We start from the raw sequence: 26,796 nt of genomic DNA, 5'->3' as shown, positions 1-26,796 counted from the left end.
TAAAGTTTCAGTCCTTAAAATGTTTTTATAAATGAAGCCAGAAAAGTCAACAGTATAACTTGTTGGCCAATCACTTTCTCACTGCACATGACTTAAAAAAATGAATGGATTCATGCAAAGTAATCGACTGTAGAAATAAGAGAATAATAATAATAAAAGAAGTAAAAATGCTAGGTAAGCTCCAATTTTAGCTCACCTGCTGAATAAGGCTTCATTAAATATTTTATAAAACTATTTTAGGAAAATACACTATCATACTTGGGTGCATTTATCATCTATTCCACAATAATTAGTCACTTCTAGCGCTGAGACAATATCTAAAAAATTACTAAAATCTTTCAATTAACAGATCTTCATAATAATCAAATGATTTCTATATTCTGCAAGTTTTGATGATGCTGAACCTATGATCTAATCTTCTAGGAGTGCTATAGGAGGAAGAATTCCACAGTAGAACTCTGCCTCTTTTCCCCTAGTGACTCTACAAAAGCTTAGGCATTTCTTTACGTTTTTTTCCTTTTACTTTGTGATTGTATTAAACTCAATAAATGACTTGACTGTCACGACATACCAGTACAATAGAGCTTCTTCTACAATAGAAATCTCAGATCCTGGGGCACCTGGGTGTCTCAGTCGGTTAAGCATCCAAATCTTGATTTCAGCCCAGGTCATGATCTCACGGGTTTGTGAGTTCGAGCCCCACATCAGGCTCTGTGGTGACAGTGTAGCGTCTGCTTGAGATTCTGTCTCCCTCTCTCTCTGCCCTCGCCCTCTCCTCCCCACCCCCTTGCTCACTTGCTCTCCCAAAATAAATAAAAATAAACTTAAAAGAAGTTGTAAAAAAAAATTTTTAAAAAGAGAGAAATCTCAGATCCCGACTCAGCTCTTATTATTTAGCTGTGCCAAGAAGTAATTTTCTCCAAGAAATTGACCAAATCCTATTTCACAAATTAGGTATACTGACACTGTACATGCACGTCCATATAATGTACACTGACAAATTCCAATTAAAATTTCTGTAAGAGGCTTAATAGTTTCTGAAGCAAAAACTAAATATTTGATTTACATAAATGTGGACACATGTACACACAGACTACCAAACCTTAAAACGCAAACCACTTTTGGAAGACAGTGATAGGAAAAATGGGAAAATCAGAACACTGACAAATAGAATTACTCCAGTGAGCCTTCAGTACTCACAAGTCAACTGTTAGCTGAGACGCTGAGACATCCTAGCAACAAAATAACTGTGGGTCAGGTTTTCATTTTAGGATAAAAAAAAAAAAATCACAAATCGTGTTACAGGCCCAGAGTGAAAGCCAGAAGCCAACCAACAGCCTCTGAAGAAAAAATGTTGACAATTTCAAATGAATATACTTTTTGAAATTATAGAGAAATGGACTTTAACCTTATATACTTAATAGCAAATTAAAATTTGCTTTCCTCTATAAAGGAAGTTAGGTTACTCACATTACTATAAGTTAATGTGACAGCAAGTTGAAACCCAGACCAATTTTCTATCTATACTACAAAACTTTGCAATTTCAACCCAAAAGGCAAATCTTATTTTAGAGAGACCACAGTCACTTTAAACAACATTTCATACACAATTCATACCAGATGAAGAGCACTGCTATCATTAAAATACTAGCTGTGATTATGTTATTCATTAACAAAAACCCAAAACAAAACGACATGCACAGAATAAGCCTTGGGTAGTCCAAAAGAAGACAAGGAATCTGGATTCAGCATCACACAGGGATTATCCTCTTAACATTTCAGAAAGATACCCATTGTGTCAGGGGCTCTATCACCCAGGGTCAGGTGGAGGAGTGAACACTGCGATCAAAATGAATGAATAGGGGCGCCTGGATGGCTTGGCAGGTTCTCGGTTTGGGCTCAGGTCATGATCTCACAATTCATGAGTTCTAGCCCTACATTGGGCTCCACACTAACAGCGCAGGGCCTTCTCGGGATTCTCTCTCTCTGCCCCTACCCTGTGCTCACACACTCTCTCTCAAAATAAATAAACTTAAAAAATTTTTAAATTAAATTAAATGACTAAAAAGGGTGGCTTAAAAGGACAGAAAAAAGAAAAAAAATGTTAAGTTTATTTTTATTTTGAGAAGAGATAGAGAGCAAGCAGGGAAGGGGCACAGAGAGAGGGAGACAGAATCCCAAGCAGACCCCACGCTGTCAGCAGAGCCTGATGCGGGGCTCAGACTCACACAGTGAGAGATCATGACCTGAGTCGAAGTCAAGAGTTGGACTCTTAACTGACCGAGCCACCCACGCGCCCCAAGAAGCAAAATACTTTAAGATGTGTATATACATGATTTCACTGGGCCTCTTCGTCCTTATCCTCAAAGAAAGGATTTTCCAGTAACCAGCAAACTTAAATGTCTTATAAACGAAAGGAGGCATGAAGGACTAAAAAAAGAACAGGTCCAATACGCACCAACAGCAAGCAGTGGCTGATACACCTTGATGTTTTTTGTGGTCAGCGGCGGGCACATGCGGATGGCGAACTGAGGTGAGGGCAGCCCTGAAAGCAGTCCCGTCAGCAGGAACCTGAGGTGCACTTCCTGCAGAACGGGGCTTTTAGGATGCTCCTCCCCGGCGATGGCGCTTTGTCCTGATCGGTAATCAAAAATACAAACATATTCATTATAACGTATGCTGAAAGGTAAAGAAACTTTTCAGTGGAAATACTCTTCAGACCTACAGGGTATCACGCAGCACCCGAGGGGCTACAGCTGAACAGTGGTTCTGTACTTGGCTATGGGACTTAAACCGCACCGTCTACCATCTCAGAGGACAGACCACTCCGGAGTACTGCTGTCCAGACTTCGGGGACCTGTCATCTAAGAAGCATGATTTCAGCCTGAGTTCCGGGTATGAGGACACCAAACAAAGCCAATGAGGGGACCTGGGTTCGAGAGCAGCTTCTACGGAGTGGGATATTGCAGTACATTCCCACCTTACCTCCTGCCTTTTTAAAGGGTTGCTTTTCAAACTGATGCACTTGCTCAAGTATACATAAAATAGTAATCGCCAACTGCAGGTTCAAAGAACCCATCTAGATTTCTAATGGGAAATCTTAGTGTGCCAATGTAATTATAAAATTTAAGCCTTATAATTAAATACTTCATATATAAACACATAAAATAACATATATAAATAAGTTATATATGTTACATACAAACATGAGAATATATGTTAATATATGGTATAAATAATGTGTAAACTGTCATGGTTGACAGTTAGATGGGCATTATTTTCAGATATAGCATTTATACTTAGGTTATTAAGTCTCAAACTAAATAGATTCGGTAAAACCATTTTAACAAAACGTGAATATGAAGAGTACAACAAAATCAAGACCACTCACTAAAAAGAGTATAATATACAAATTTTCTTCCTATAAACCACTACTGAATACCGGGACACAGTCGTCAAGAACACATAATAAAGGATACATGAGTGTGGGTGTGTGTAGACACATACATATACATATGTATGCACACACCACACATACACTGTGAAAGGGGAAAATGTAAATAATTACTGTAAGTGGATGATGGGACTCTGAATGTTGACTATAACTTTCTGAAGCTATAAAGTCGTTTTAATAAAGCGACACTTTAAAATTCATAAGACGTACAGGAAAAATGGCCATCAATTTAATCCAAATAAAATGATCCCTTAAGATCAGTGATACAATTGATATCAGCCTTTGGTAACAAAAAACAGAGTCTAAAGGAATGTGAAGTTCAACATATAGGTACCATGTTTACCAACCCTCTGTAGCTTGGAGTTGACTTCTGAGAATGGCCATATTTTTCTTCAAACTTCTCCCATAGAGGCAATTCACAAGGTAGGGCAGATTAGGTCTTAAAAAGCAGCAGGCTTTACCCAATGAATATAAATCAGGCCTCTGTATTTAAATGAATTGCTTTCAATTATCACTAAGGACATAGTGAATTTCAAATTAAAAGTTTAATTAAAAGTTTTAATTAAAATGTTTTCAAGTAACAAAGCTTTATTTATTTAATGCTTTTAAATCAACTACATTGTCAGGAATTGTATACAATCCGTATCCTTTTGTCTCTTAAAAAAATGTAATTTATATCACTTAGATACCTAAACAGCATGAAATTTCAGCCTCCTGTGGGCTTCATATTACTGATTAGTTCTATGCATGAGTGTTTATAATTCTTTTCACTTTAATATTTTATATTAAGTGAAGACAAGGTCAATTAACTCAGCAAACTGTGTTACTGACAAAATGAATTCTGCAAAACAAGTATGTGTCTAAACTTCCTCATATGGATTATGTTTGGAAGATGAGGAGAAAGAATTTTAAATATACAAGTTAGTGTCATTGAGCAAAAGGATTTTGCAAGTGGGAAGAATCATGAGAAAAGCAAGGCCTGGAGAAGTCAGGTCTTGCCTAAGATCACAGTAGAGCAGCCAGGACTGGAGGTCATGGCCAAGGAGCAGATTCCAGACCGGGTGACTGGGCTCACATGGGGGCTCTTCCACTTACTGGCTGTGTGGTTTGGGACAAGTTTTTTAAATCTCTCTGGGTCTCAGTTCCCACTTACATAAAATAGAAATAAGAATAGTATTACCCACCTTGCAGGGTTATTAAGGTAACATGCAGGGCATTTAGCACAGCACCAATAAATGTCATCTCTGATTTAAAAAAAAAATTTTTTTTTAAACTTTTATTCATTTTTGAGAGACAGAGCACAAGTGGGGGAGGGGCAGAGAGAGAGTGAGACACAAAATCCGAAGCAGGCTCCAGGCTCCCAGCTGTCAGCACAGAGCCCAACGTGGGGCTCAAACCCACAGACCGTGAGATCATGACCTGAGCTGGGTGTCAGATGCTTAACCAACTGAGCCACTCAGGTGCCCCAAATGTCATCTCTGATTAAAAAGATTAATAAAGGAGGAGTGCCTGGGTAGCTCAGTTGGTTAAGCATCTGACACCCAGCTCAGGTCATGATCTGATGGTCCGTGGGTTCCCCTGCTCGTGCTCTGTCCCTCTCTCTCTCTCTCTCTCTCAAAAATAAATAAATGTTAAAAAAAATTTTTTTTAAAGATTAATATGGTAATGTTCTTTCTAGTATAATCATCATCAGCATTAAAAAAAAAAACCTACTAAATAATATCAATTTTACAAATAACGGTACAGAAAATCCTTTATGAGCCAGAGCCACAATTTTCAAAGAATTAGACATCAAAACTCCTTGGCATAGTTATAATTTCTAGTTGTACAATATTTGAAATCATAAATCCTCATTCTTCCTCTAGTATATACTGACCCTATAATACTTAAATAACTCTGAAACAATATTTTATCTGTAATTAAATATTTGTTGAAAGAATCCCCAACATGAAAATTTTAAAATGTACATCAAAATGTTTAAAATAACCTTTTTCTGGGGCGCCTGGGTGGCGCAGTCGGTTAAGCGTCTGACTTCAGCCAGGTCACGATCTCACGGTCTGTGAGTTCGAGCCCCGCGTCAGGCTCTGGGCTGATGGCTCAGAGCCTGGAGCCTGTTTCCGATTCTGTGTCTCCCTCTCTCTCTGCCCCTCCCCCGTTCATGCTCTGTCTCTCTCTGTCCCAAAAATAAATAAACGTTGAAAAAAAAAATTAAAAAAAAAAATAAAATAAAATAACCTTTTTCTAAAACTGCTCACTTTGTTCCTTCAACAAATGTATACTGCACATCTTGAATGTACAAGGCTCTTTGCTGAGTGCTCAGGATACAAAGTGGAATCAAACACTGACCCAAACTTACAGGGTTTATAATTTACTGGAGGAAACAAAATCACTACAATCAACCGACCACTGTTAGGGACCACAAATGAAGAACATTTAGGTCAGGCTAGGGAGACTAAAGAAAGCAACACTCGAGCTGAATCTTGAATTAGGAGTAGCAGAAAGGGAGAGAAAGAAAGTATGTGTTCAGAGTGAAGGGACCAGCCAGCATGAAGGCCCTGGGGAGGTAGGGCAGGACTCAGCACAGACTACATCTGGCATTCGGAGGCCTAATGTCATCCCCTTCATTTAAATCAGAATCTCTCATGAATGAACATTTTCTAATTCTAATAACTGTAATGCTCATCTAGGCTTTTATGCTTAAATATTTCATACTCTCGGATTTATTGAGGGAAGAATGATTCCACATTTTAGTTTTCTCAAGTATTAACTTTGACTTTATAATAATTGCAAACCAGAGACTATTAATTTTGCCCTTCAAGAAGAATACCTAACCTAAACGTTAGAGGAAAGAAAATAGCTTACCAATCATGTTGTCTAAGGAGAGGTCTGGGAGTTTATTCTGTAGCACTCCTACAGGAATTCCACAGAAAGACACTGGTGAATATAAAGGTGACACACCAGAACTACTGCAAAGACATAACAATTACATGATTTCACATATTTAAAACCGACGTCACATTTCAGTAACTCAAATTACCATTTTCGGATCATGGCATTCTACCCACTTTTACAGTACTTATTAATCTTACCCATAGGCAAATTTCCCTGGCAGATTTACACAATTCCCTGATAATCTAAAGTCTGAATTCTCACTTTAAAAATATTTTCTGTAGGAATGAAAGTCCCTGCTATTTTCATATGATTCTGGTAATCTTTCAAAAAGAGGAAACAAACCAGAAAATGATCCCGTTGATTCATTTACCTGTTCCGTGAGCTTCGGTTACAAACAGCAGACTTCAGCTCCCATATCATGACCCTGCCGTCACTCACAACGAGGGCAGCTGCATTCTCATTGATAGGACAACACACCATACTGAAGGGACGCACGGTTTTTGTCACCCTGATGGCATCGCATTGGCTTCGTAAATCATAGGTAAGTTCCTGGACAGGATCTGGATCTTAACACAGTATTGTTTTCTTTTAAATGGCAGAAAACAACCGCAGCGGTATCACTACTATTTAGTTCAAATCAAACCTCAACTAAAAAGAACATCATTCCTTCACTAGTGCAGAGTCTGTCACACATGCCTTCTCTCTTTACAATTACTACTAATTTCAGAATACAAATATAATTCATTTAACGATGGTCTACACCAAGTTTTTAATTTCCAAAATAAAAACTATAATCAATATGGCTTGTTTTTTAATATTTTTAAAAAAGAAAATAACTTTGAAAAAGGATCAACAGTGATATGATTAAGTAACGTACAGTACACTATAGAGCATCATAATTTACAGTGGTCTATATAATGAGCCTGAAAATAATGGCTCTCTACAAAAGATGTGAAAGTCACCTTTGCCTTCATGTAGTACATCACTTTACAAAACACCACTTTCATTCTCCAGGAGAAGACTGAAAATGACAACTGAGTACCCTGGTGACTTATTAACCCATGTCATTTTACAATGGAAATGCCTAAAGCAGAGGTGAAGTCAGGGAGTGTAATAACAAAGGTATTTTACTGGGTCTACTTGTGCTGAAGAAAAATTCACAAAGATAATACCTACTTGGCTCATGGATACAACTGAGAAGGAATTACAAATCATTACTTTCTTGCTGTGTAGGACGAACACTATTGTAACACCAAGAGATGAATCTTGGGCTTGTGCTTTTTTATGCCCCATATTATGACCATATTCTACTTTTTTTTTTTTAAAGTTTATTTATTTCGAGACAGAGACAGCATGAATGGGAGAGGGGCACAGAGAGAGAGAGAGACAGAGACAGAGAATCCCAAGCAGGTTCTGTGTTGTCAGTGTGGAGCCCAATCCAGGGCACAACCATATACTACCTTCTCAAGGCCAGGATTACCATTAACTCTATGCTTTGGCTGGTATCTGCCACATGAAGGTTTATGAAATTCTAAAGAAAAATACATTAATATTATTCTGAGATATAAACTCACCTGGCTCCTCATTTGAAGTGGTAAAAATGCTGTTATAAGATCTTCGAACACGTAAAGTTATGCAACCATTTTCATGTAGGCAAAATAAACCATCTCGTTGAAAGCAGGGTATTACCTTTAAAAAGATAATATAATCATTTTTAAAACACAATAGATTAAAGAGTATATACTGGGAAGCTCAGAACTCATATTTAGAGAATATGTGCAAAAGAAAAATAAAAGGAAAACAAAAATACACACATAATCTCCAAGCTTTAAACTAAATGAACATTCAAAAACTCCACTTATATACATAAAAAATTTGTCTTTGTCTAGGTAACTTAAATAGTTCAATACTTATCTCCAGACCAGTCAGAAGAATTTCTAGGGTAAATCAAACCAATTGAAAGTGTAGAAAAATCGGAATATACGACAACATTGTTAATTTCTAAATAAACAGAAAAGAGAAGGTGGAACTAAGGACATTGCTACGATTATGTTTTTTCTTTCTATAACATTCATAATCAACTTTTGGGGATGTAATTTATAAATCACAGATACCTGCAGAAATGGAACTCCCGTTCGTTCTATTGCAATCACACCCACTGTTTGATTCACCTCAAGGTCAAGGATTAAAATCTCTCGAGGATAGAGTAACAACATGTGATTTCTTTTGGAAGGCAGATATGCCAACTGAAGGCAGTCATTGAGAGTTATAAATTCAGCACTGAAAAAAGTAAATGTATTTTAGGCATCAAGAAATGAGTCAAAGACTTTATTCATATCAGAAAAAGCTAATAAAATACTGAATTTTGTCCTTTCCACAGAACTGTCAATGTGAATGTACAATTGTTTCCTGAAATGACCAACAGGGACTAGCATCTAAAATTATTTCTCTACTACGTGCCAAAATCCAAATTTATGACAACAATATTGCATAGATTAGAGACATTTCTAAATTTCTGAAAAATTTAAAGTACGAAGTCTGTAAGACGGTAGGTGACAAAACTGTACTGGCATTCATAAGAGAGTTTTACTCACTTATTTAAAAGTTTTAAATTTTTGGGGCGCCTGGGTGGCGCAGTCGGTTAAGCGTCCGACTTCAGCCAGGTCACGATCTTGCGGTCCGTGAGTTCGAGCCCCGCGTCAGGCTCTGGGCTGATGGCTCAGAGCCTGGAGCCTGTTTCGGATTCTGTGTCTCCCTCTCTCTCTGCCCCTCCCCCGTTCATGCTCTGTCTCTCTCTGTCCCAAAAATAAATAAACGTTGAAAAAAAAAAAAAGTTTTAAATTTTGTTTACTTTAGAGAGAAAGAGAGCATGAGTGAGGGGAGAGGGGCAGAGAAGGGGAAGAGAATCCCAAGCAGGCTCCATATTCAGTGTGGAGCACAACACAGGGCTCGATCCCACGACTCTGGGATCACAACCTGAGCCGAAACCGAGTCAGATGCTCAACCGACTGAGCCACCCAGCCGCCCCAGTAGTTTTATTTTTATTTTGCAATTAGAAGCACCAAACAGGGGCACCTGGGTGGCTCAGTCAGTTAAGCATCTGACTCTTGACTTTGGCTCAGGTCATGATCTCACGGTCCGTGGGCTAGGGCCCCACGTCGGGCCCCGAGCTGAGAGTGAAGCCCGCTTGGGATTCTCTCCTCTCTCCCCAGCTCGTGTGCTCTCTCTCAAATATTAAAACAAAAAAAAAAAAAAAAAAAAAAAGGTACCAGACAGACTGCTGAAATCAAGACTCAGCATCAAAACAAAAATAATTCGGCCAATTAGGGCCCCTGGATCAGGAGTCAATGAACTATCTGTATGGCCTTGGGCAAGTCACTTCCCCTCTGCCTTCATTCACTTTTAAGTGGTCTTAAATCTTTTTTGAAACAAAGTAGAGCATCATATTCACTTATCACAGCATTTTCTTCTGTGTAAATAAAATTAATAAAACTATATAATGATTGCAGAAGACTGTTCAAGAGACTCAAGAATCATTTTAGTCGTTTGTGACTTGCATATATTTAATCACAACTTTTCATATTAAACATATTTAAATAGGAACAAACATATAATTATGTGCTATTTTCCTTTTCTATAATGATTAAAACGTTTTAAATTAAAATAAAGTTAGACTAGAGGACTAGAAGAGGGACACAGCTTGCATTAAAATCCTGGCTCTGCCATTTCCTAGTTGGGCAAGCTTGAGGAACATATTTCAAACAATGTGGAAGTCAATTTCCTCACTTATAAAATAGGCACCGTAATGCTGTCCAGAACTGTAGTTGGATATGTAATGATGGATGTGAATGCACCTGGAGTGGTTCTATTCGAAGGGACTAGGAATTCATTTCCCCAAATCATAACATAAAACAATTCAGACTTCAAAAGATGTATTTATAACACAGAATCAAACAAAAAAAAAATAGAAAATTCTCTTAAGGCATTTAAGGAACGATCTTAAATTATTTCGGCACAGGGTGGGGGATAAATTAGTGAACGTAATCAGCCTATGGCTGAATACATAAAAATGATACTTATATATAAATTCAGAATATATTTGTAGAGCTATTTGTATTTTAGCATATATTTTTCAGGTAATTAACCATAAAATCTAGAGAGAATAATTTTAGCACATTAAAAATAAGAGCCTTTTTAAAATGAATGCCAAAAAACTGCCAAAGCAATAAAAATATAAGAACGATCATAGCTCTCTAGGGAAAAAAAGGACTAAAATCTATTTCTAATGCATAAAATTAGCTACTTAAAATAAAATTTTATTCCGTTCCAATTTCTGAGATAAACAGGTAGTATTTACCAAATAAATGCTTGCTAAGTATCAGCCACTACATTAGGTACTTGAGTTACTGTATCTATTAATCCTTACAACGACCATCTAAAATCCTTTAGATTTTAGAACACTGTTTTAGAGATTGGGAGACTGAAATCTGAGCAACATTAAAGAATTTTCTGAGTCACACAGCTATACTGTTCCCTAGAATCCTGGCCCTTTACCAGTATAGGAAACATCTTCACATGTGTAAGAGAAACACACATATTTTAGCAGCTAATGAGACTGCACGGCATTTAAGTCAGGAAAATATATTTAAAATGAAAATCCAGCTTTTTCCCCCAAATTTTTAATGTACTCAACAGCCAACTTTAAAATCTTCATCTTATACTTTCAGAGATAAAAAAAACTGAAGTCAAAAACTGTGATCTGTAAAAATTAGTAGGGGAGAGGTTAGCACAATGAATAGAAATGAAGGAACCATGTTTAATGCAGAATCTCCTCTTTGGGGAAGAGACAGAACATTCTCCTCCTGTAAATTCAAAACCAGAAATAAGAAAGGGGGAGGTAAAGAAGAAAACCAGTATAAGTACATCTTCAAAAATGATGCTGCATGAATGGATGGCAGATACACGGTGAATAGATGAAGGTTATTAGTTTTACACTTGTAACTTACCTAGGTTTCTCTTGAGTAATTAAGATTTTTACTTTATTAAGAGCCTTCTTGGCCCCTGTGGCTGCAGCCAGCTTGTTATGAGCTGGACTGGAGTGTGGGCTGGATATGTAAACTTTTTTCCCAGGGCCCGAGGGAGGCTTGGCTGGAGAGAAGTCTGAGATGAATACAATACCCTCGCTGGTGAGTACTATATTGAGAGAAGCAAAACTCTGATTAAAGTTTAATCAAGTTTAGCGCAGAGTTTTATTCCAATACAAGCCTGAAAGCAAGGTAATGATAATTTTAGTAATATAGAACTGGCAGTGTAATGTAGTCATAACATAACTGGAATGTTCTCCAAGTTGAAGTCAAACAGGTGGTCCATTACAATTCATCGGAGGCCTCCAAGCTCAGTGTTTTAAATTAATGTTTTATATTAAAACGATACCAGACGGTTGCCGGCAGAAAGAACAAATGTTTGTTCTTCCAAATAAATTCAGTGCACGGACTTTCATTAAAAACCTTTCTTCATTATATCCGTTAACTTCAAAATCCAAAGACTTTTCAGAATATAAAATTCACAGACGAAAAAAAAAATCCCATATATAAGAGACTCTACATATCACACGTAGCTAAGTTCAAATATTTGATGTGTTATTAATTTTTTATGATTATCATGAGCTACTCAATCTAAATATATTTCTTTTTTCTTCTGGAGCATCGGACTGAACCTCAGGAAATATGAAAGAGTATTCTTTTTCTCCTTATATCTAGAGTAAAAATAGAGTGCCAACAATGGCTTACTAAATGAATGTACAGGAAACAGAAGTATTCAAGAAGGCAGCACCACATTTACCAACACAAATTATGCCTTTTTATGACTGAAAAATAATCTCCCTCCAAAACTGGGGCCGTTACAAGGATATCTTAACAGAGAAATCTTGTCTACCCTGGCTTCCTGCAGACAGTGAGGCTGCCTTAAGCACAGAGAGCAAAGAAGTATTCAAGAGTTATGACAGCCTTAGCACATTCAATAGGAGTAAATCAAAGATGTTGGGTGAACTGAAGCTTTGAAATATACAGTGCTTTTATCAACCAAATTACAGAGATGCAGTAAGTTAGCCTGAGGCCTTATCTCCTTTTCAGATGACAGAACTCACTTTCTAAGGTCTCATTCATTCCCCATTTTTATGATGCCCTCCCTCCCCGAGTCGACCAGCTAACGCAGCCCTCCCCTGCGTCCCCACGGCACCACACAAACTAGGCAGAGAGTTCGTGTAGGCACATGATCGTATACACAGACAGAAACATGCAAAGCCTAACCACACACTACTGGAGCTCCATGGCCACACTGCCCATTTGTTTCTGTTTGTACACCCTTCTCTTCCTTCTCCGACACACAAATATACACTCAGTAAGAACACACGCCAATAGATAAAAGTCAGAACTCCGAGTCATTCAAATTCAGGGAAAACATTCTTTACCGCAGCTAATTCCCTTACCTCTCCAGTTTTTGATCAAATATCAAAATGAAGTCTATTCTGACCACTTTGTCTAATCTGACAACCTGCCCATCCCACCCCCCCTTCCCCTTCATTTCCTTTATGCCTGGCATGTAGTGATAGCTCAAGAAATACCTGTCAGATACTGAATAAGGAATCTCTCCTAAATCATTTAGTTACAAAAATACATGACTGACAACAACTCTAGTTTTTAGATCAGCAGCTCAGTGAATTATCAAAAGCGCACTGGCAAAAACAACCTCTGCAAGAAAAAATCCCCTTGGGCTTATTCTGTTCCTCACATGCGTCTGTTTACGGCACTCAAGACACACTGGCATGAATTTAAACGGTTTTTTTAAAAGAGGAACTGAATTTGGCCACATACTAAATGAAACTCTTGACTCAGGTTCTTTAAATGTTCCTAGAAAAACAAATTTAATTAAGCCTGAATTAGCATAGCCCAGCAACTCCCTCTCCCTGGCTAATCTAATTCTATTTACGAATTCAACACAGTGAAGGTACAGCTTGCTGATTTAAATTTCTAACCATCAAAATACTTGCAAATGATACGAGATTATGATTTAGTGTCTGTATTAGGAGCTGCAGATATATGGACTTCTCCGCTTTGCTCAGTTGTTTTCACTTTATAGATGTACGATGCGGGTTGTGCATATTTTACGTATATAGTATTAACTATATTATGAAGAACTCATTTTCCACCAGAGACTACTACTCACAAGTTAAATGTGAGGGATCAAAAGGGTCAAAAGAAAAAGAAAGAATGTTATCTGCATAGCTCTTCTTCCACAGTTTGGTGCCGGTATCTGCGTTCCAAAGCACAATATAATTTGGTGGATGGATAGCAAGTAGTAAATCTCGGGAAGCATCTTGATTCCACAACCACTGAACATCTGTAAAGACCGGATAAAGGCAAAATTCAGAAATCACTTCAGAACTCTTGGCTAATGTATTCTTGACATTTACTTTGTTTTGTTTTGTTTTTCATAATCCTTAAAATCCCAACTTCCCTTCTCCCTATGTTGCATATATGGGTATTTATGCGAAGAATGAACAGAAAAAGTGCAATTTTATATAAAAATGAGCTGTCTGGACAGTAGAACCTCAAGGTCAACATTTTCAAATTACTTCAAAGAAAATACAAGACAGTTTTCACTAGTCATTACTTAAAACTTTGTGTCTTAGACTGTGCTGGCCATGATCAAGGTCATATTCTCCTAACATTTTTGTGGAATTACTTAATAGAACTTTGCAGAGTTTCAGGTTTATTCTCACAATAATAAACAATAAACATCGAGTTCAGCACCTAGTACAAAACACTCGACAAAACATTTTTAAATGAATTTTTAAAAAATTCATTCAGTCAGGAAAGCCACTCAGTCAAAGCCTGGAATCTAAAGAATACCATATTGGTTTTAAGTCAGTAACATAAACAAACAAATGATCTATAGGCAAATGAAAATAAAATGTGGATAATCTCTATTAATAGAAAGTAAGCACTGAGGGCTAATTCAAAATAGCAGTTCAGCCAAGTTTACGTCTGTTATAGCTTAGATTACAATATTGTTTATAGCAGCTTCATTTTTCTCATGCTTGACTGAAGTCAATGTTAAAATCAGCACAATTTACAGAAGCACAGATCAGCTGAGATTTGAGGAAACGTACAGAAATACACTGATAAGGAAAAGAAAGCTAGATTCAGGTCAATAGAACAGGCTAAACACAATCAAGCGTTAACTGGGAAGTGATGGAATTAAAGGGGGAAAAACCATTCTAAGAGTAAGTGTATTAACACAAACACAGCGGAGCACAGACTTTCCTCACCCTGAATAGGTTTGGCATGCTCTTGGATCTCACACTGAGCTACTCCCGCTGCTACATCCCAAACGATGATCTTTCCATTGACATCAGCAGAAGCTAAGCGCAAGGAATATGGTGAGCCAATGTTATGGTGATAGTTTTCCCTGGCCCATTTAACCTAGTATCAAGAAGAAATCAAATCAAGTAAATACTTGTACTGGATGAAACTAAACACAATTTTCATAGAACATCAACCAGAACCCCAACTACAGTCTGCACTATGTTACAAAAATATTTAGAAAGAATAAACAGGAAACTGGTTTCTGTCTCAAAAATCAGACTTATTATTTGTGATGTTTTTTAAGTTGCATTGCAATCATAAGATCTAATCATGACAAGACATCTAAAATCCTAAACTGCTAAGCAGAATGGTTTTCCATATTCTCCTCTCCTAATTAAAAGGAGAAAACTTAGAAAGACCAAAGCCTTGCAGAGAAAAAAATAGGAAAAAATAAAAGCAAGCAAAAAACCTCTAACTGTCCTTTTCCTAAAATCGGGGAAAAAAAATGTTAATTTTTCCTCTTTAAAAAAAAAAAAAAGAAAAGAAATGCTTCATACCTCAAGCAACATCTTAAGAGAGGAATTTTTAAAATAAAAACCACAAGAATTCTGGCACAAATCAGGTTAATCCTGAGCATTAAATACCGATGGTTAGAGACAGGAATAAAACATATGGTCTTCATTTTGCCCGAAGCCATGGCCTTCCAAGGCCACGATCTCTCCACTGTCCTAGCTCAGCATCCAGCTTGTTTTCTTCAAAGGATTTTCCAAACAACAATTGGTAACTGCTTTATTTACCCTGTTCTGACCTATATCACCAACCCATGAATTGTAAGCTCCACGGGGCAGGATCACACAGGGCTCAGTCATATTGCTATCCCCAGACCTTAACACAGTGCCAAAGCTAGTGCTCAGCAAGTATGTGTTTAATAAATGAACCCAAATGCCACAGAATCTTCCAATATATACATACATAAACATATGCATATAGATACTTGTGCGTATATATACGTAAACACACGTTTATGCCTAATGCTAAGGCAGGGAAGTATGAAACCAATTCCTACAGCATTCACGAAAAAGATAGCAACAAAACATTTCCTGAACTTTAGTGTCGAGAAGGCTTAAAATTCTATTGTAATACATCTTTTCCTCAGACCAGAATTTTTTTTAATAAAACATATCTGTATAAATGTGTACGAGCATACATGTTTGAATGTGCATTTATGTGTATATTTTTGTGTGTATACAGTCAGGACTCATTATTTGCAGATGCTGTGTGAGTTTGCCTCCTCACTGAAATTGATGCTTTTATTTAAAAAAATCAGTATTTGCAGGGCTTTCACTGTCATTCACAGACACATGCACAGGGGTGAAAATTCCCACATAAAATGTGCTTGTTTCAGCTCTCATAACACAAAAAAGCGTTTTTTTTTTTTTAATTTATTTACTTTTTAATTTACATCAAAGTTAGTTAGCATATGTGATATAATGATTTCAGGAGTAGATTCCAGGGATTCATCCCCTCTGTATAACACCCAGTGCTCACCCCAACAAGTGTCTTCCTAATGCCCCTTACCCATTTAGCCCATCCCCCCTCCCACCACCCCTCCTTCAACCCTCTGTTTGTTCTCTATAGGTAAGAGTCTTTAACGTTTTGTGCTTTTTCTTGAGGATTTCATTGTTCAAATTCAAAATGGTCCCCAAGCACAGTGCCCAAGTGCTATCTAGTGGTCCCAAGCCCAAGAAGCTGGGATGTGCCTTCTGGAAAAAACACGAGATAAGCTCTGTTCAGGCATGAGCTTTAGTGCTGCTGGCTGTGAGCTCAATGTTAATGAATCAACAAAAACACATATGAAACAAGGTTATATACTGATCAGTTGATGAAAATGTTATGACAGGAGGCTCACAGGAACCTAACCTGTATTTCCTCTAGAAGTAATCAACATTTCAGTATTCACCAATTTCAGCGTTTGCATCAACTTTACAGAATAAAACTATCATAGATAAGAATTGACCGTATGCATGTATTTAAGTGCTTGAATTCCATTTATGTAAATGCCAAGCAGTGTGTGTGTGTGTGTGTGTGTGTGTGTGTGTGTGTGTGTTTAAAATCACCTAGATATATCCTAATCTAACTGCTAAAACTAAGGATAAGGAGAAAATCTTGAAGGCAGCCAAATGAGAAAACATACATTGCATGTAGAGAAATAAAGATAAGAATTTCTCTCAGAAGTTATGCAATGCTGTGTTTGAGTTTGCACATACAGTGTAATATCTTTAAAGCATTATAAGAGAAAAAAACTGATGAAATACCTTTATAGACAAATAAAAGCCAAGAGAATCATCCTATATTAGACATATACCTCAAGAACTTGAAGGAATTTCTTCAAGCAAAGGGAGTATAATACCAGACTGAAACACGGATCCACACAAAGAAGTGAAAACTCCAGAAATGCCAAAAAGATTGGGGAGTAGGTGAGAGAGAGAACCTATTTTTCTCAAAATAAAACCCTGTACCTAACCTCAGACTTAACAGTGAAAGACTGAATGCCCTCCCCCTGGGCTCAGGAACAAGAGTATTTTCTCACCATTCCTATTCATTATAGTAGAGGTCCTAGCCAATGCAATATGAATATGACGAGAAAAAAAATAGAAGACATAATAGATTATCAATGAAAAAACTAAACTGTTATCTGCAGATAACATGACTATGTAAAAAGTGTCCCCAGAGCTACTAGGTCTAATGAGTTTAATAACAAGATCACAGGATACAAGGCATCTGAATTTTCCCTACTTCACATTATATATAAAAATTAATTCAAAATGGATCATGAATCTAAATCTAAGAGCTAAAACTTTAGAATTTCTTAGAGGAAAACAAAGGTGTAAATTTTAATAACAGAAAAAACAAGAAAAAAATGGACATATTGGACATCAAAATTAAAAACTTTCATGTTTGGGGCACCTGGGTGGCTCAATCGGTTGAGTGTCCAACTTCGGTTCAGGTCATGATCCAGTTTGTTCGTGAGTTCAAGCCCTGCACTGGAGCCTGGAGCCTGCTTCAGATTCTGTGTCTCCCTCTCTCTGCCCCTTCCCTGCTCATTCTCTGTCTCTCAAAAATGAATAAACGTTAAAATAATAATAATAAAAAAACTTTCATGTTTTATGGGACACCATCAAGAGAGTGAAAGACAACTTACAGAACGAGGGAAAATATTTACTAACCATATGTCTCCTAAGAGACATCAGTTGATGAACACACCTGTAGAATATATAAAGAATTCTAATAACTCCATAAGAAGATAATACAATTTTAAAATGGGCAAAGGACTAAAATAGACACTTCTCAAAGAAGATATACAAATGGCCAATTAACACACGAAAAGATGAAAAGTTGTCCAACATCATTAGTCACTAGGGAAATGCACGCCAAAACCACAATGAGAACCACTTCATACCCAGGAGGATGGCTACAATCAAAAGGACAGAAAAAAACCAACATCGCTGAGGATGTAGAGAAACTGGAATCCTCATATACTGCTAATAGGAATGTAAAATGGTGCAGCCTCTTTGGAAATAGTCTGGAAGTTCCTATACAAGTTAAACACAGAGCTACCATATGAGTCAGCAATTCCACTCCCCAGTATGCACCCAAGAGAAATGAAAACACATGTTTGCATGAAAACTTATACATACATGTTCATAGCAGCATTATTCCGAATACCTAAAAAGTGGGAAATACCCATATGTCCATCAATACATGTGGTATACTCAGAGTGGAATACTCTTCAGCAATAAAAAGGAACGGAGTACTGAAACGTGCTAAAACATGGATGAACCTTGAGTGAGAGGTGAAAGAAGCTAGGCACAAAAGTCCACATATTGTTATTACTTCATTTATATGAAATGTCTAGAATAGGCAAATCTACAGAAACTATTTTACTGGATGCCTAGGGATGAGGAAACGAAAGATTAGAGGCAGCTACTAATAGGTACTGGGTTTCTATTCAGTGATGAAACTGCAGCGATGGCTACACAATTCTATGAACATATTAAAGACCATGGATATTGTACACCATAAGTGGGTGAATTTTATGGTAGGAGTATCTCAATAAAGCTATTACCAAAAACAAACAAACCAAAACCCCCAAACCTCTAGCTCTAATCTTCTCCCCCAAAATTTCAGGTCACTAGAATTCAAAAGTCAAGTGCACCAGGCATCTGAGACTTTGCATGTTGAAAATTTAACTCACTGATTTCATACCTACTCACCTTGTCATAGCAACATCATTCACTTATTCAGAGAGAACTTGGAATCATTCTATAGCTTCGACTCTCCTTAAACTGACTACTATAAAGGCTATCAAGTTGTTTTTTTTTGGGGGGGGGGGAAGAAAATCCCAAGCAGGCTCCACGTTCATGCAGAGTCCCACGCGGGGCTCAATCCCACGACCCTGAGATCATAACCTGAGCTGAAATCAAGAGTCAGACACTTAAACCGACTGAGCCACCCAGGCACCCCTATCAAGTTTACTTCTTAAGCAGCTCCTGAATAGGACTCCTTCGTGCCTTGGCTTAATTTTAGGCCCTTCGAATTTCCTGCTAAAATTATGGCAAAACTCTCCTAAACGATCTCCCTGCCCCATCTTGCCTTTTCTCCAAGAAATCCTGCACTGCTGCCAGAGTAAGTTTTCCCAAGATGCCAATAGGACCTTATCAACTGCCTACTTAAAAATCCTAATTCCTTGAGAACCTTGAAACACTTGCAGGAAGGATGAATTTCTCTGGCTGCCTCCTCTTCGATCACCCCTTTAAGCATATCCCCACTTTTAGCCATCTTTACACCCTACTTACCTTTGTGCCTATCCTTCCTTTTTCCTGGGGTGCCTCTCCCCCAATTCCTCACTTGCTAACCACGGGTGACCAGTCCCTAAACTGGAAAGACTTCTGTGACTCTCCCCAGATCCCAAAACTAGGTGATAGGTAGCTCCTTTGTCTTTCCAGAGTTCACTTATCAAACTGTATTTGTGTTTTCATTGTTCCTCATTAGACAATGAATTGCTTGAGGGCTTTCATCTGTAAATGCTTAGCATATGTTAAGTGCTCAAATCTTGGCATATACTAAGTATTCTGGTAAAGGGTAGAATTGGTGTTGACTATTAGCTTCAAAATCACCTAAGAGCTAGTATCTAAAAGCTCATCTTGGATTGCCATTAAATCATACATACCCTAGCCTACACCAGAATACCCCGATAAATTATCATATTTAAAAGCTATTCAACATTTATACATATGACTTCATGAGAATCCAGTGGTATTTAAAACTTCTGAATAGACAATACGTTATAGGGTGAAAGCGGAATTTGACTTACCTTGACCACATCAGCTTTATGTTTTTCTAAAACTTGAAGAGTTTGCGCAGTATTGGAATCGATCACTACTACTAGCGAGTGACATCCATAAGCAATTAAACCTTGCCAGCCCCTAACAAAACAGTGACATGAAAACTTAAGTACAAAACAAAGACTTAAGTTCTCTCTTGCCAAGAGACATGCTAAAATAAATCGCAAATCTAATATATACTACCATTAACAAATTATTTAAGCATAAAGGTCAGTATTTTACCGTATCTCATTTAAATAAAACATCTAGCTAACTTGAAAATGTTGACATTTGTTTTTCACTTGGATAAAAAAAAGTTTCTAAGAGACATGCGTATACAGCCGTAAGCATGTGTAAGGCAACACTGGACAGACAGGAGGTTTCAGTCCTCTGGCTAACGTGCCGTACAGAATTTTGCTTTATGCCTCAGGGTTCACAGTCGGAGTTGCGGTGCTGGTTTACAGTGAAAAGGTAAAGGTGAGATGACAGGTAAGGAAACAGGCGCCTCGTCTGGCAAAGCTGTTGAATAGCTACAGGTAAGAAAAAGGTATAAGACACAGAAGGAAGGCACAAATTGGGGAAGAGAAAGTGGGCAGGGGAATTGATGGCGGAGGGAGACCAGCTGGAGGTCGGCGGCGAGGGAAAGAAACGAGAAGGGGATGGGGGCGAAGGTGCGGGGCGAAAGAGCAAAAGCAAGAATTTGGGAGAAACGGGGCAACTCTGTTTGCACAGGGAGGGTTCGCCCGTGGGGCATTTACTCCTTTTATAGGAACAACAAAAACCCAGCATGAAAAGAAAGTCTCTAGCGTGAAGGCAGCCCCCCCGACTTGGCGAGGCCAAATGAACCAGGGGGGTGAAATCTCTCGTTCTTTCCCCTTCCCCTACACACTCCTGGCCGAGCCCGGCCGCCTCGGAGCGCGGCGCCCTCACCAGTCCACCGCCGCCTTGTTGTGAGCATTGAGGGCCCCGGTGAGGGTGCGCGCAGACACCTTGAAGTTCACCGTGAAGGGCAACATCGCCTCGGCGAAACCCCGGCCCTCGGCGCCCACCCACAACCCGGAAGCGGCGGCCGCTGCGCTTCCGTTCCAAGCAGAGTCCGGGTGGCTCCTTGAGCGCCGCCGTTTGGTTCCGTCGGATGCAAGGTCCCACCACCTTGGATTTCGCGGTTCAGCCTCCTTCAGGGTCCGGCCGCCCAGGTCCGGGCTGCCTATCCCTGTGGGGGCGGGGCTGCTTTCCATGACGTCTGTTTGCTTTGCCGTGGGGGCAGCATTGGCCTCTGTGCCCTGCTGGAAATCGTGAAAAGCAAGGGCTGAAAGCCCCACTTAGCCTTTCTGACTTTGATCTGTTGATTTAGAACTGCTACCAAATGCCAAGCCCTGTCCTAGGCATCTGCAGTGTAGCCAAGAAGAAACCGTCCCCGCTCTCAAGAAGTTTATAGGACAAACATAGGAATAGGACTGGGATATAGGAATATAAAATGGATAGAATGGATGAGATGAGGGACGCCTAGGTGGCTCAGTCGGCTCAGGTCATGATCTCGCGGTTTGTGAGTTCGAGCCCCGCGTCCGGCTCTGTGCTGACAGAGCCTGGAGCCTGCTTCGGATTCTGTGTCTCCTTCTCTCTCTGCCCCTTCCCTAGTCATGCTCTGTCTCTCTCTGTCTCTCAAAAATGAATAAACGTTAAAAAATTTTTTTTAATAAAAATAAAAAAAGAATGGATGAGATGAATGGCTCTAATATACACAATTTCTAAATATGGAGAACACTGCGTGTCTGGTCTTGAAAATATTTGAAACAATACATTACCCCTGAGGCCACCTGTCAATTTGCGGGCTTGTTGGGGTGGCTTTCATTGTGCAGTTTTTCCTCTGCGGCTCTCCTTTAAATCAAACTCCATTTCTCTCTCTCTTCTCTGTGCTCAGCACATCATCTGCACTGTTGATCAGTAAGAAGAGGTTTGTAAAGCAACTAAAGCATTTATTTGGGGTTTTAGGGATTGTAATCCATGGAACATAGGATCCACTCAAATAAAAAATATGCTCTAAATTGCGAGGGAGCCGGAGTGCACTCTTATAAAGGGGAAAACAGCAAGATTCCATAGCTTGTTTTGAAAGAATTAAAATTGGTGCTGGCAGAGTTTACACTGATCATCTGATACACGATCGGCTATGTAGCTAACAAGTGTTGCATTCTTTTTATTTTGGCTCAAAATAGAAGGATGTATTCCCGGAGGTGGTGAAGTTGCGACTGACAAAAGTCAAAAGTTCCTGGTATTCTGAGGATTCAAACAGGAGAGGTACCCAGGTCTTACCACTTACCATTCCAGTACCTTTTCCACTCTGTTCAGAGCGACTCTCTTAACAGCCCTGACTTTATTTTGAGTCTTTGCCATGCCCTTTACTGTAAGATTCGACATGATTTCTTTCCAGGAATAATTTTTGTAGATGTCTCTTTTTTCCCCAATGCATTCAACACAAGGTACAAAACCATTGGTAATTTTTGTGTCCATCTTATCGCTCTTAGAAAACAGTGTTCTCAAAGATCACCTCCAATACCATCTCAGCTGTTATAGCCAATGAACTTCTTTTTCCTTCTAGTTGCTCTCTGGCAAGTGTTGCTGCTTCCCTTCCCGCCCCACATCCTTCCCTACTGATGCTTTTGGGGGCATCCAGAGGTGCCAATTCCCATAGGTCTACATTTATCACCCCCTTATTGCACATCTTTGATGTTTCCTATGACAGAGATTGCTACTTGTCTCCCAAAATTCATTCTCCTGTTCTTTCATAGAAACAGAACCACAATTTGCATCTGAGCACATTTTCACTCCATTCAATGAATATATATCCCAGCTTCCCTGACAACTAGATCCAGCCATGAGGCTAAATTCTGGCCAATGTGATGTAAGTCGACGTATTGTGTAGTGACCTCTGAGAAACCACTCTTCTGTGTTATTTCAATATATATACTCCACGTGATTTTTATCCCTGTACACTTCTGTCTAGCAGGGAAAGTAACACGTTTTTAGGCAACTGTAATACAGGGGAATAAATTCGTCCTCGTAGACTTAGAACTCCTTTGAGAAAGGGACCAAATTCCAATCTTTCTTTCTCTCCAATGCCAAACACTTCTCAGGCATGCAGTTGGTCCTCAATAAATGACCAAGGGAGCAGGAGCTTTAAATGGCCATAAGCATAAGGCCAATCAGGTTTCAGGTGACAATGAGGAGTCAGTGATGGCACTCACAGACAGAGAGGTGCAGCAAGTGACCCTCTTGGAGGAAGAGGGATTCACTAGTTTAAATCTGTAAGCTACCTTGAGGACATGAACGTTGAATATTCAGGGCCAGGGTGGATGACCAGCCGGGGCTGGGATAGCAATACGTCTCCCATGGTACAAAGTGTGAATTAAATATGTTAATGGGTTTCTATGGCCTTCTCTGAAGCATCTGTCTTGGCCAGTGTGGCGACAGAATATTGGACACACTGGACTATTGATCTCTTCAATAGGACAGAACCTGTGCTCCTCTCCCATGCCTGAAAAAGTACTTATTTCACCCCATGCCCATGCCAGAGGACATCAGCTCCAAAGCGTGGTAATAGGGCCCAGAGCATCCTTCCACTGCTATATCATTTGCATCCCTGAACTAGAACAATTTTTCTCTCTTTCGTTTAAAGCTGGTGGAGATAAGAGTACAGATGACCCTTGAACAACACAAGTTTGATGCAGATTTTTTTTTTCCAGCAGATATAGTACTATAAATGTATTTTCTCTTCCTCGTGATTTTCTTAATATTTTCTTTTCTTGGGGCACCTAAGTGGGTCAGTCGGTTGAGTGTCCTACTCTTGATTTCAGCTCAGGTCATGATCCGAGGGTCCTGGGATCGAGCCCCATGTCAGGCTCCAGGCTGAGCATGGAGCCTGCTTAAGATTGTCTCTCTCAGGGCACCTAAGTGGTTCAGTCGGTTGAGCAACTGACTTCGACTCAGGTCATGATCTCATGGTTCGTGGGTTCGAGCCCTGCATCGGGCTCTGTGCTGACCACTCAGAGCCTAGAGCCTGCTTCGGATTCTGTGTCTCCCTCTTTTTCTGTGCCTCCCCCACTTGTGCTCTGTGTCTCTCTCTCTCAAAAATACATGAAATGTCAAAAAAAATTTAAAAAAAAGATTGTCTCTCTCTCCCTCTGCCGCTGTCCCCTGCTTATGCTCTCTTGCTCTCAAAATAATAATAATAATAATAATAATAATAAACTATTATTTTTTAATTATTTTCTTTTCTCTGGCTTACTTTATTGTAAGAATACAGTATAGAATTCATACAAATACACACATTTGTATTAATCAACTGTTTATGTTATTGGTAAGGCTTCTGGTCAACAGTGGGCAATTAGCAATGAAGTTTGGGGGATCCAAAACTTATATGCAGCTTTTCAACTGCATAGGGGGTTGGCCCCCAAGCCCCTCATTGTTCAAGGGTCAAGTGTATATTGCTGATATCTCTGATAGCTATTCCGCTCAGGTCGGGGGAAGCAGAGAAAAGTGATGAAGATGGAAATCATAGATAACTGAACACTTACCTCATAAACTTTCCAAAGTCACATCAGAAAGAGCGCTGCGGTGGCACCTGGGTGCCTCAGTCAGGTAAGCATCCAACTTGTGACTTCGGCTCAGGTCATGATCTCACGGTTCGCGAGTTCAAGCCCCGCATCGGGCTCCGCACTAACAGTGAGGGGCCTGCTTGGGATTCTCGCTCTCTCTCCTCCCTCTGCCCCCCTTTCAAAATAAATAAATAAACTTTTAAAGTAACTTTTTTGAAAAAAAGAAAAAGAAAAGAAAGAGCACTGGGTAAATAGATCTGGGCACGGATGGAGATGTTGATAATGAAGTTGAAGCCAATACCTTACTGCTGACACTCATAACGTGTCAGATACGATGATCTACCTTTTACCTGTATCATCTCACTTAATCATCTCAAAGTCACAAGATTAGGATCACCAGCGTCCTATGGATGACAAAATTAAGACTCACAGAGTTATTTGAAGTTACACGGCCAACAGAAAGCAGAGCCAGCATTGGAACCCAGGTGAGTCTGATTCCAAAACTCATGCTTCTGACTACTGGTGGTACCATGCTGCCCCCCCCCCCCCACCCCATGCCACAACCCACTCCACAGCCCAGGTGCAACGAATTCTAGCTGCCTGGGAAGCACCGGATTAAGCAACAACAACACAGATTTATACAGATAGAATGCATATGCCCTACAATTCATTTCTTTAACTTGCGCAATTTGCCGATGTTCCCAGAGCTTTGCAACCATCACCACAATTAGTTTCAGGATGTTTTCATCGCCTCATAAAGGAAACCTGTACCCATTAACAGTCACTCCCCATGTTTCCCCAACCTGCCTGCCCCTCTTCCCATCCCTAGGCCACCACATGTCTCCATAAACATGTCTCTTCTGGACATTTCATATAAATGGGATCATATACCACGTGGCCGTTTGTGCCTAACTTCTTCCTCTTGGCATCATGTTTCCAGGATTTGTTTAGGTTGAAGCACGTGTCAGTACTTTATTCCTTTGCATTCTCGAAAAACATTTCATAGTTCCAATGTACCACTTTTTATTTATGCATTCATCTGTTGATGACCAGTTGTGTTGTTTCCACTTTCCAGCTGCTATGAACATTCCTGTACACTTTTTTGTGTGAACGTGTCTTCATTTCTCTCGTGTGTATACTGAGGAGTGGAGTTGCTGACTCATGTCGTAACTCTATGTTTAACTTCTTGAGGAACTGAATGACTGTTTCCCAAAGAGGAAACATTCTCATCAGCACTATAAAAATTCCAATTTCTCATCATCTTTACCAACATTAGTTATCTCTGTCTTTTTTTTTAAATTATTATAGTCATTCTAGTAGATGTGAAGTGGTTTTGATTTGTATTTCCCTAATGGTTAATGCTGTTGAGCATCTTTTTATGTGCTTATTGGCTGTTTATGCATGGTCTTTGGAGAAATGTCTATTCCCATCCTTTGCTCAGTTTTAAATTTGGTTATTTGTCTTTTTACTACTGAGTTATAAAAGTTCTTATATACACTAGACACAGTCTCTTATTAGACTTGAAAAAAATTCTCCTGTTCTGTAGGTGACAACATAGACTCTGAGCCACTTGGTTGAGCAAATATTGCCAATAAGTTTAAGGACTGTCGCCAAGATCTTATTTCCAAAACTAAGAAAGATAGTGGTGGCCTGGTTCTGGCGTAATTGTGGAAAGGGAAAGGAACATAATTTCGGTGCTAAAACAAAGTGTATAAGAACACGATACACTTCCAGGAATAATGAAATTAACTGAAGGGAAAATTGGTGGATAGTTTTTTATTTCCTTTTTTTTTCCTTTTATATTTCACCATTTGTGCAGCTTTAACTTGTGTTTTTGTTTTTACTTATTCCACTCAAAATGGCAGGATAATGGACAACTTCAGGAACACTGTTGGCAGTCCTGCTCAATTCCTGACCTTCACACTTGATCAAATGTCTTCTAGCACTTCTGTGTGCACAAGTCTGTGGAAACCATGCCCTGTATGTAATCCTTTGCAGATCTTTTTTAATGCCTTTCTATTACTAATACCGGGTCCCATTTGTTGAGGTTTGAACCACGTGTTAGACAGTGAGCTAAGGACTTTCCATGTTAGCTAAGCCTTTTCCAG

At 39.1% G+C, this 26,796-nt stretch overlaps 1 protein-coding gene across 2 annotated transcripts in view; it reads right to left on the bottom strand.

Annotated features, from left to right (window-relative positions):
* WDR11 (WD repeat domain 11) overlaps positions 1-21,134 on the bottom strand; it is a 69,305-nt gene extending 48,171 nt beyond the window's left edge. For both annotated transcript variants that reach the window (XM_047073541.1, XM_047073542.1), the window contains exons 1-10: positions 21,027-21,134; positions 20,087-20,198; positions 14,676-14,829; positions 13,571-13,744; positions 11,353-11,539; positions 8,461-8,626; positions 7,921-8,035; positions 6,717-6,912; positions 6,317-6,420; positions 2,459-2,635 (exon numbers count right to left, since the gene is read on the bottom strand). In XM_047073541.1, coding sequence (XP_046929497.1) covers positions 2,459-2,635; positions 6,317-6,420; positions 6,717-6,912; positions 7,921-8,035; positions 8,461-8,626; positions 11,353-11,539; positions 13,571-13,744; positions 14,676-14,829; positions 20,087-20,198; positions 21,027-21,112 — 1,471 coding nt within the window. In that variant the 5' untranslated portion in view covers positions 21,113-21,134. The remainder of the gene's footprint in view (positions 1-2,458; positions 2,636-6,316; positions 6,421-6,716; positions 6,913-7,920; positions 8,036-8,460; positions 8,627-11,352; positions 11,540-13,570; positions 13,745-14,675; positions 14,830-20,086; positions 20,199-21,026) is intronic.
* Positions 21,135-26,796: the final 5,662 nt, after the last annotated feature.

This window comes from Lynx rufus, unplaced genomic scaffold (assembly GCF_022079265.1).
Source record: "Lynx rufus isolate CCGP_SWC_20201006 ecotype Redwood Valley unplaced genomic scaffold, mLynRuf1.p SCAF_11, whole genome shotgun sequence".
Taxonomy (NCBI): domain Eukaryota; kingdom Metazoa; phylum Chordata; class Mammalia; order Carnivora; family Felidae; genus Lynx; species Lynx rufus.
This window is presented reverse-complemented; position numbering and strand designations above follow the sequence as displayed.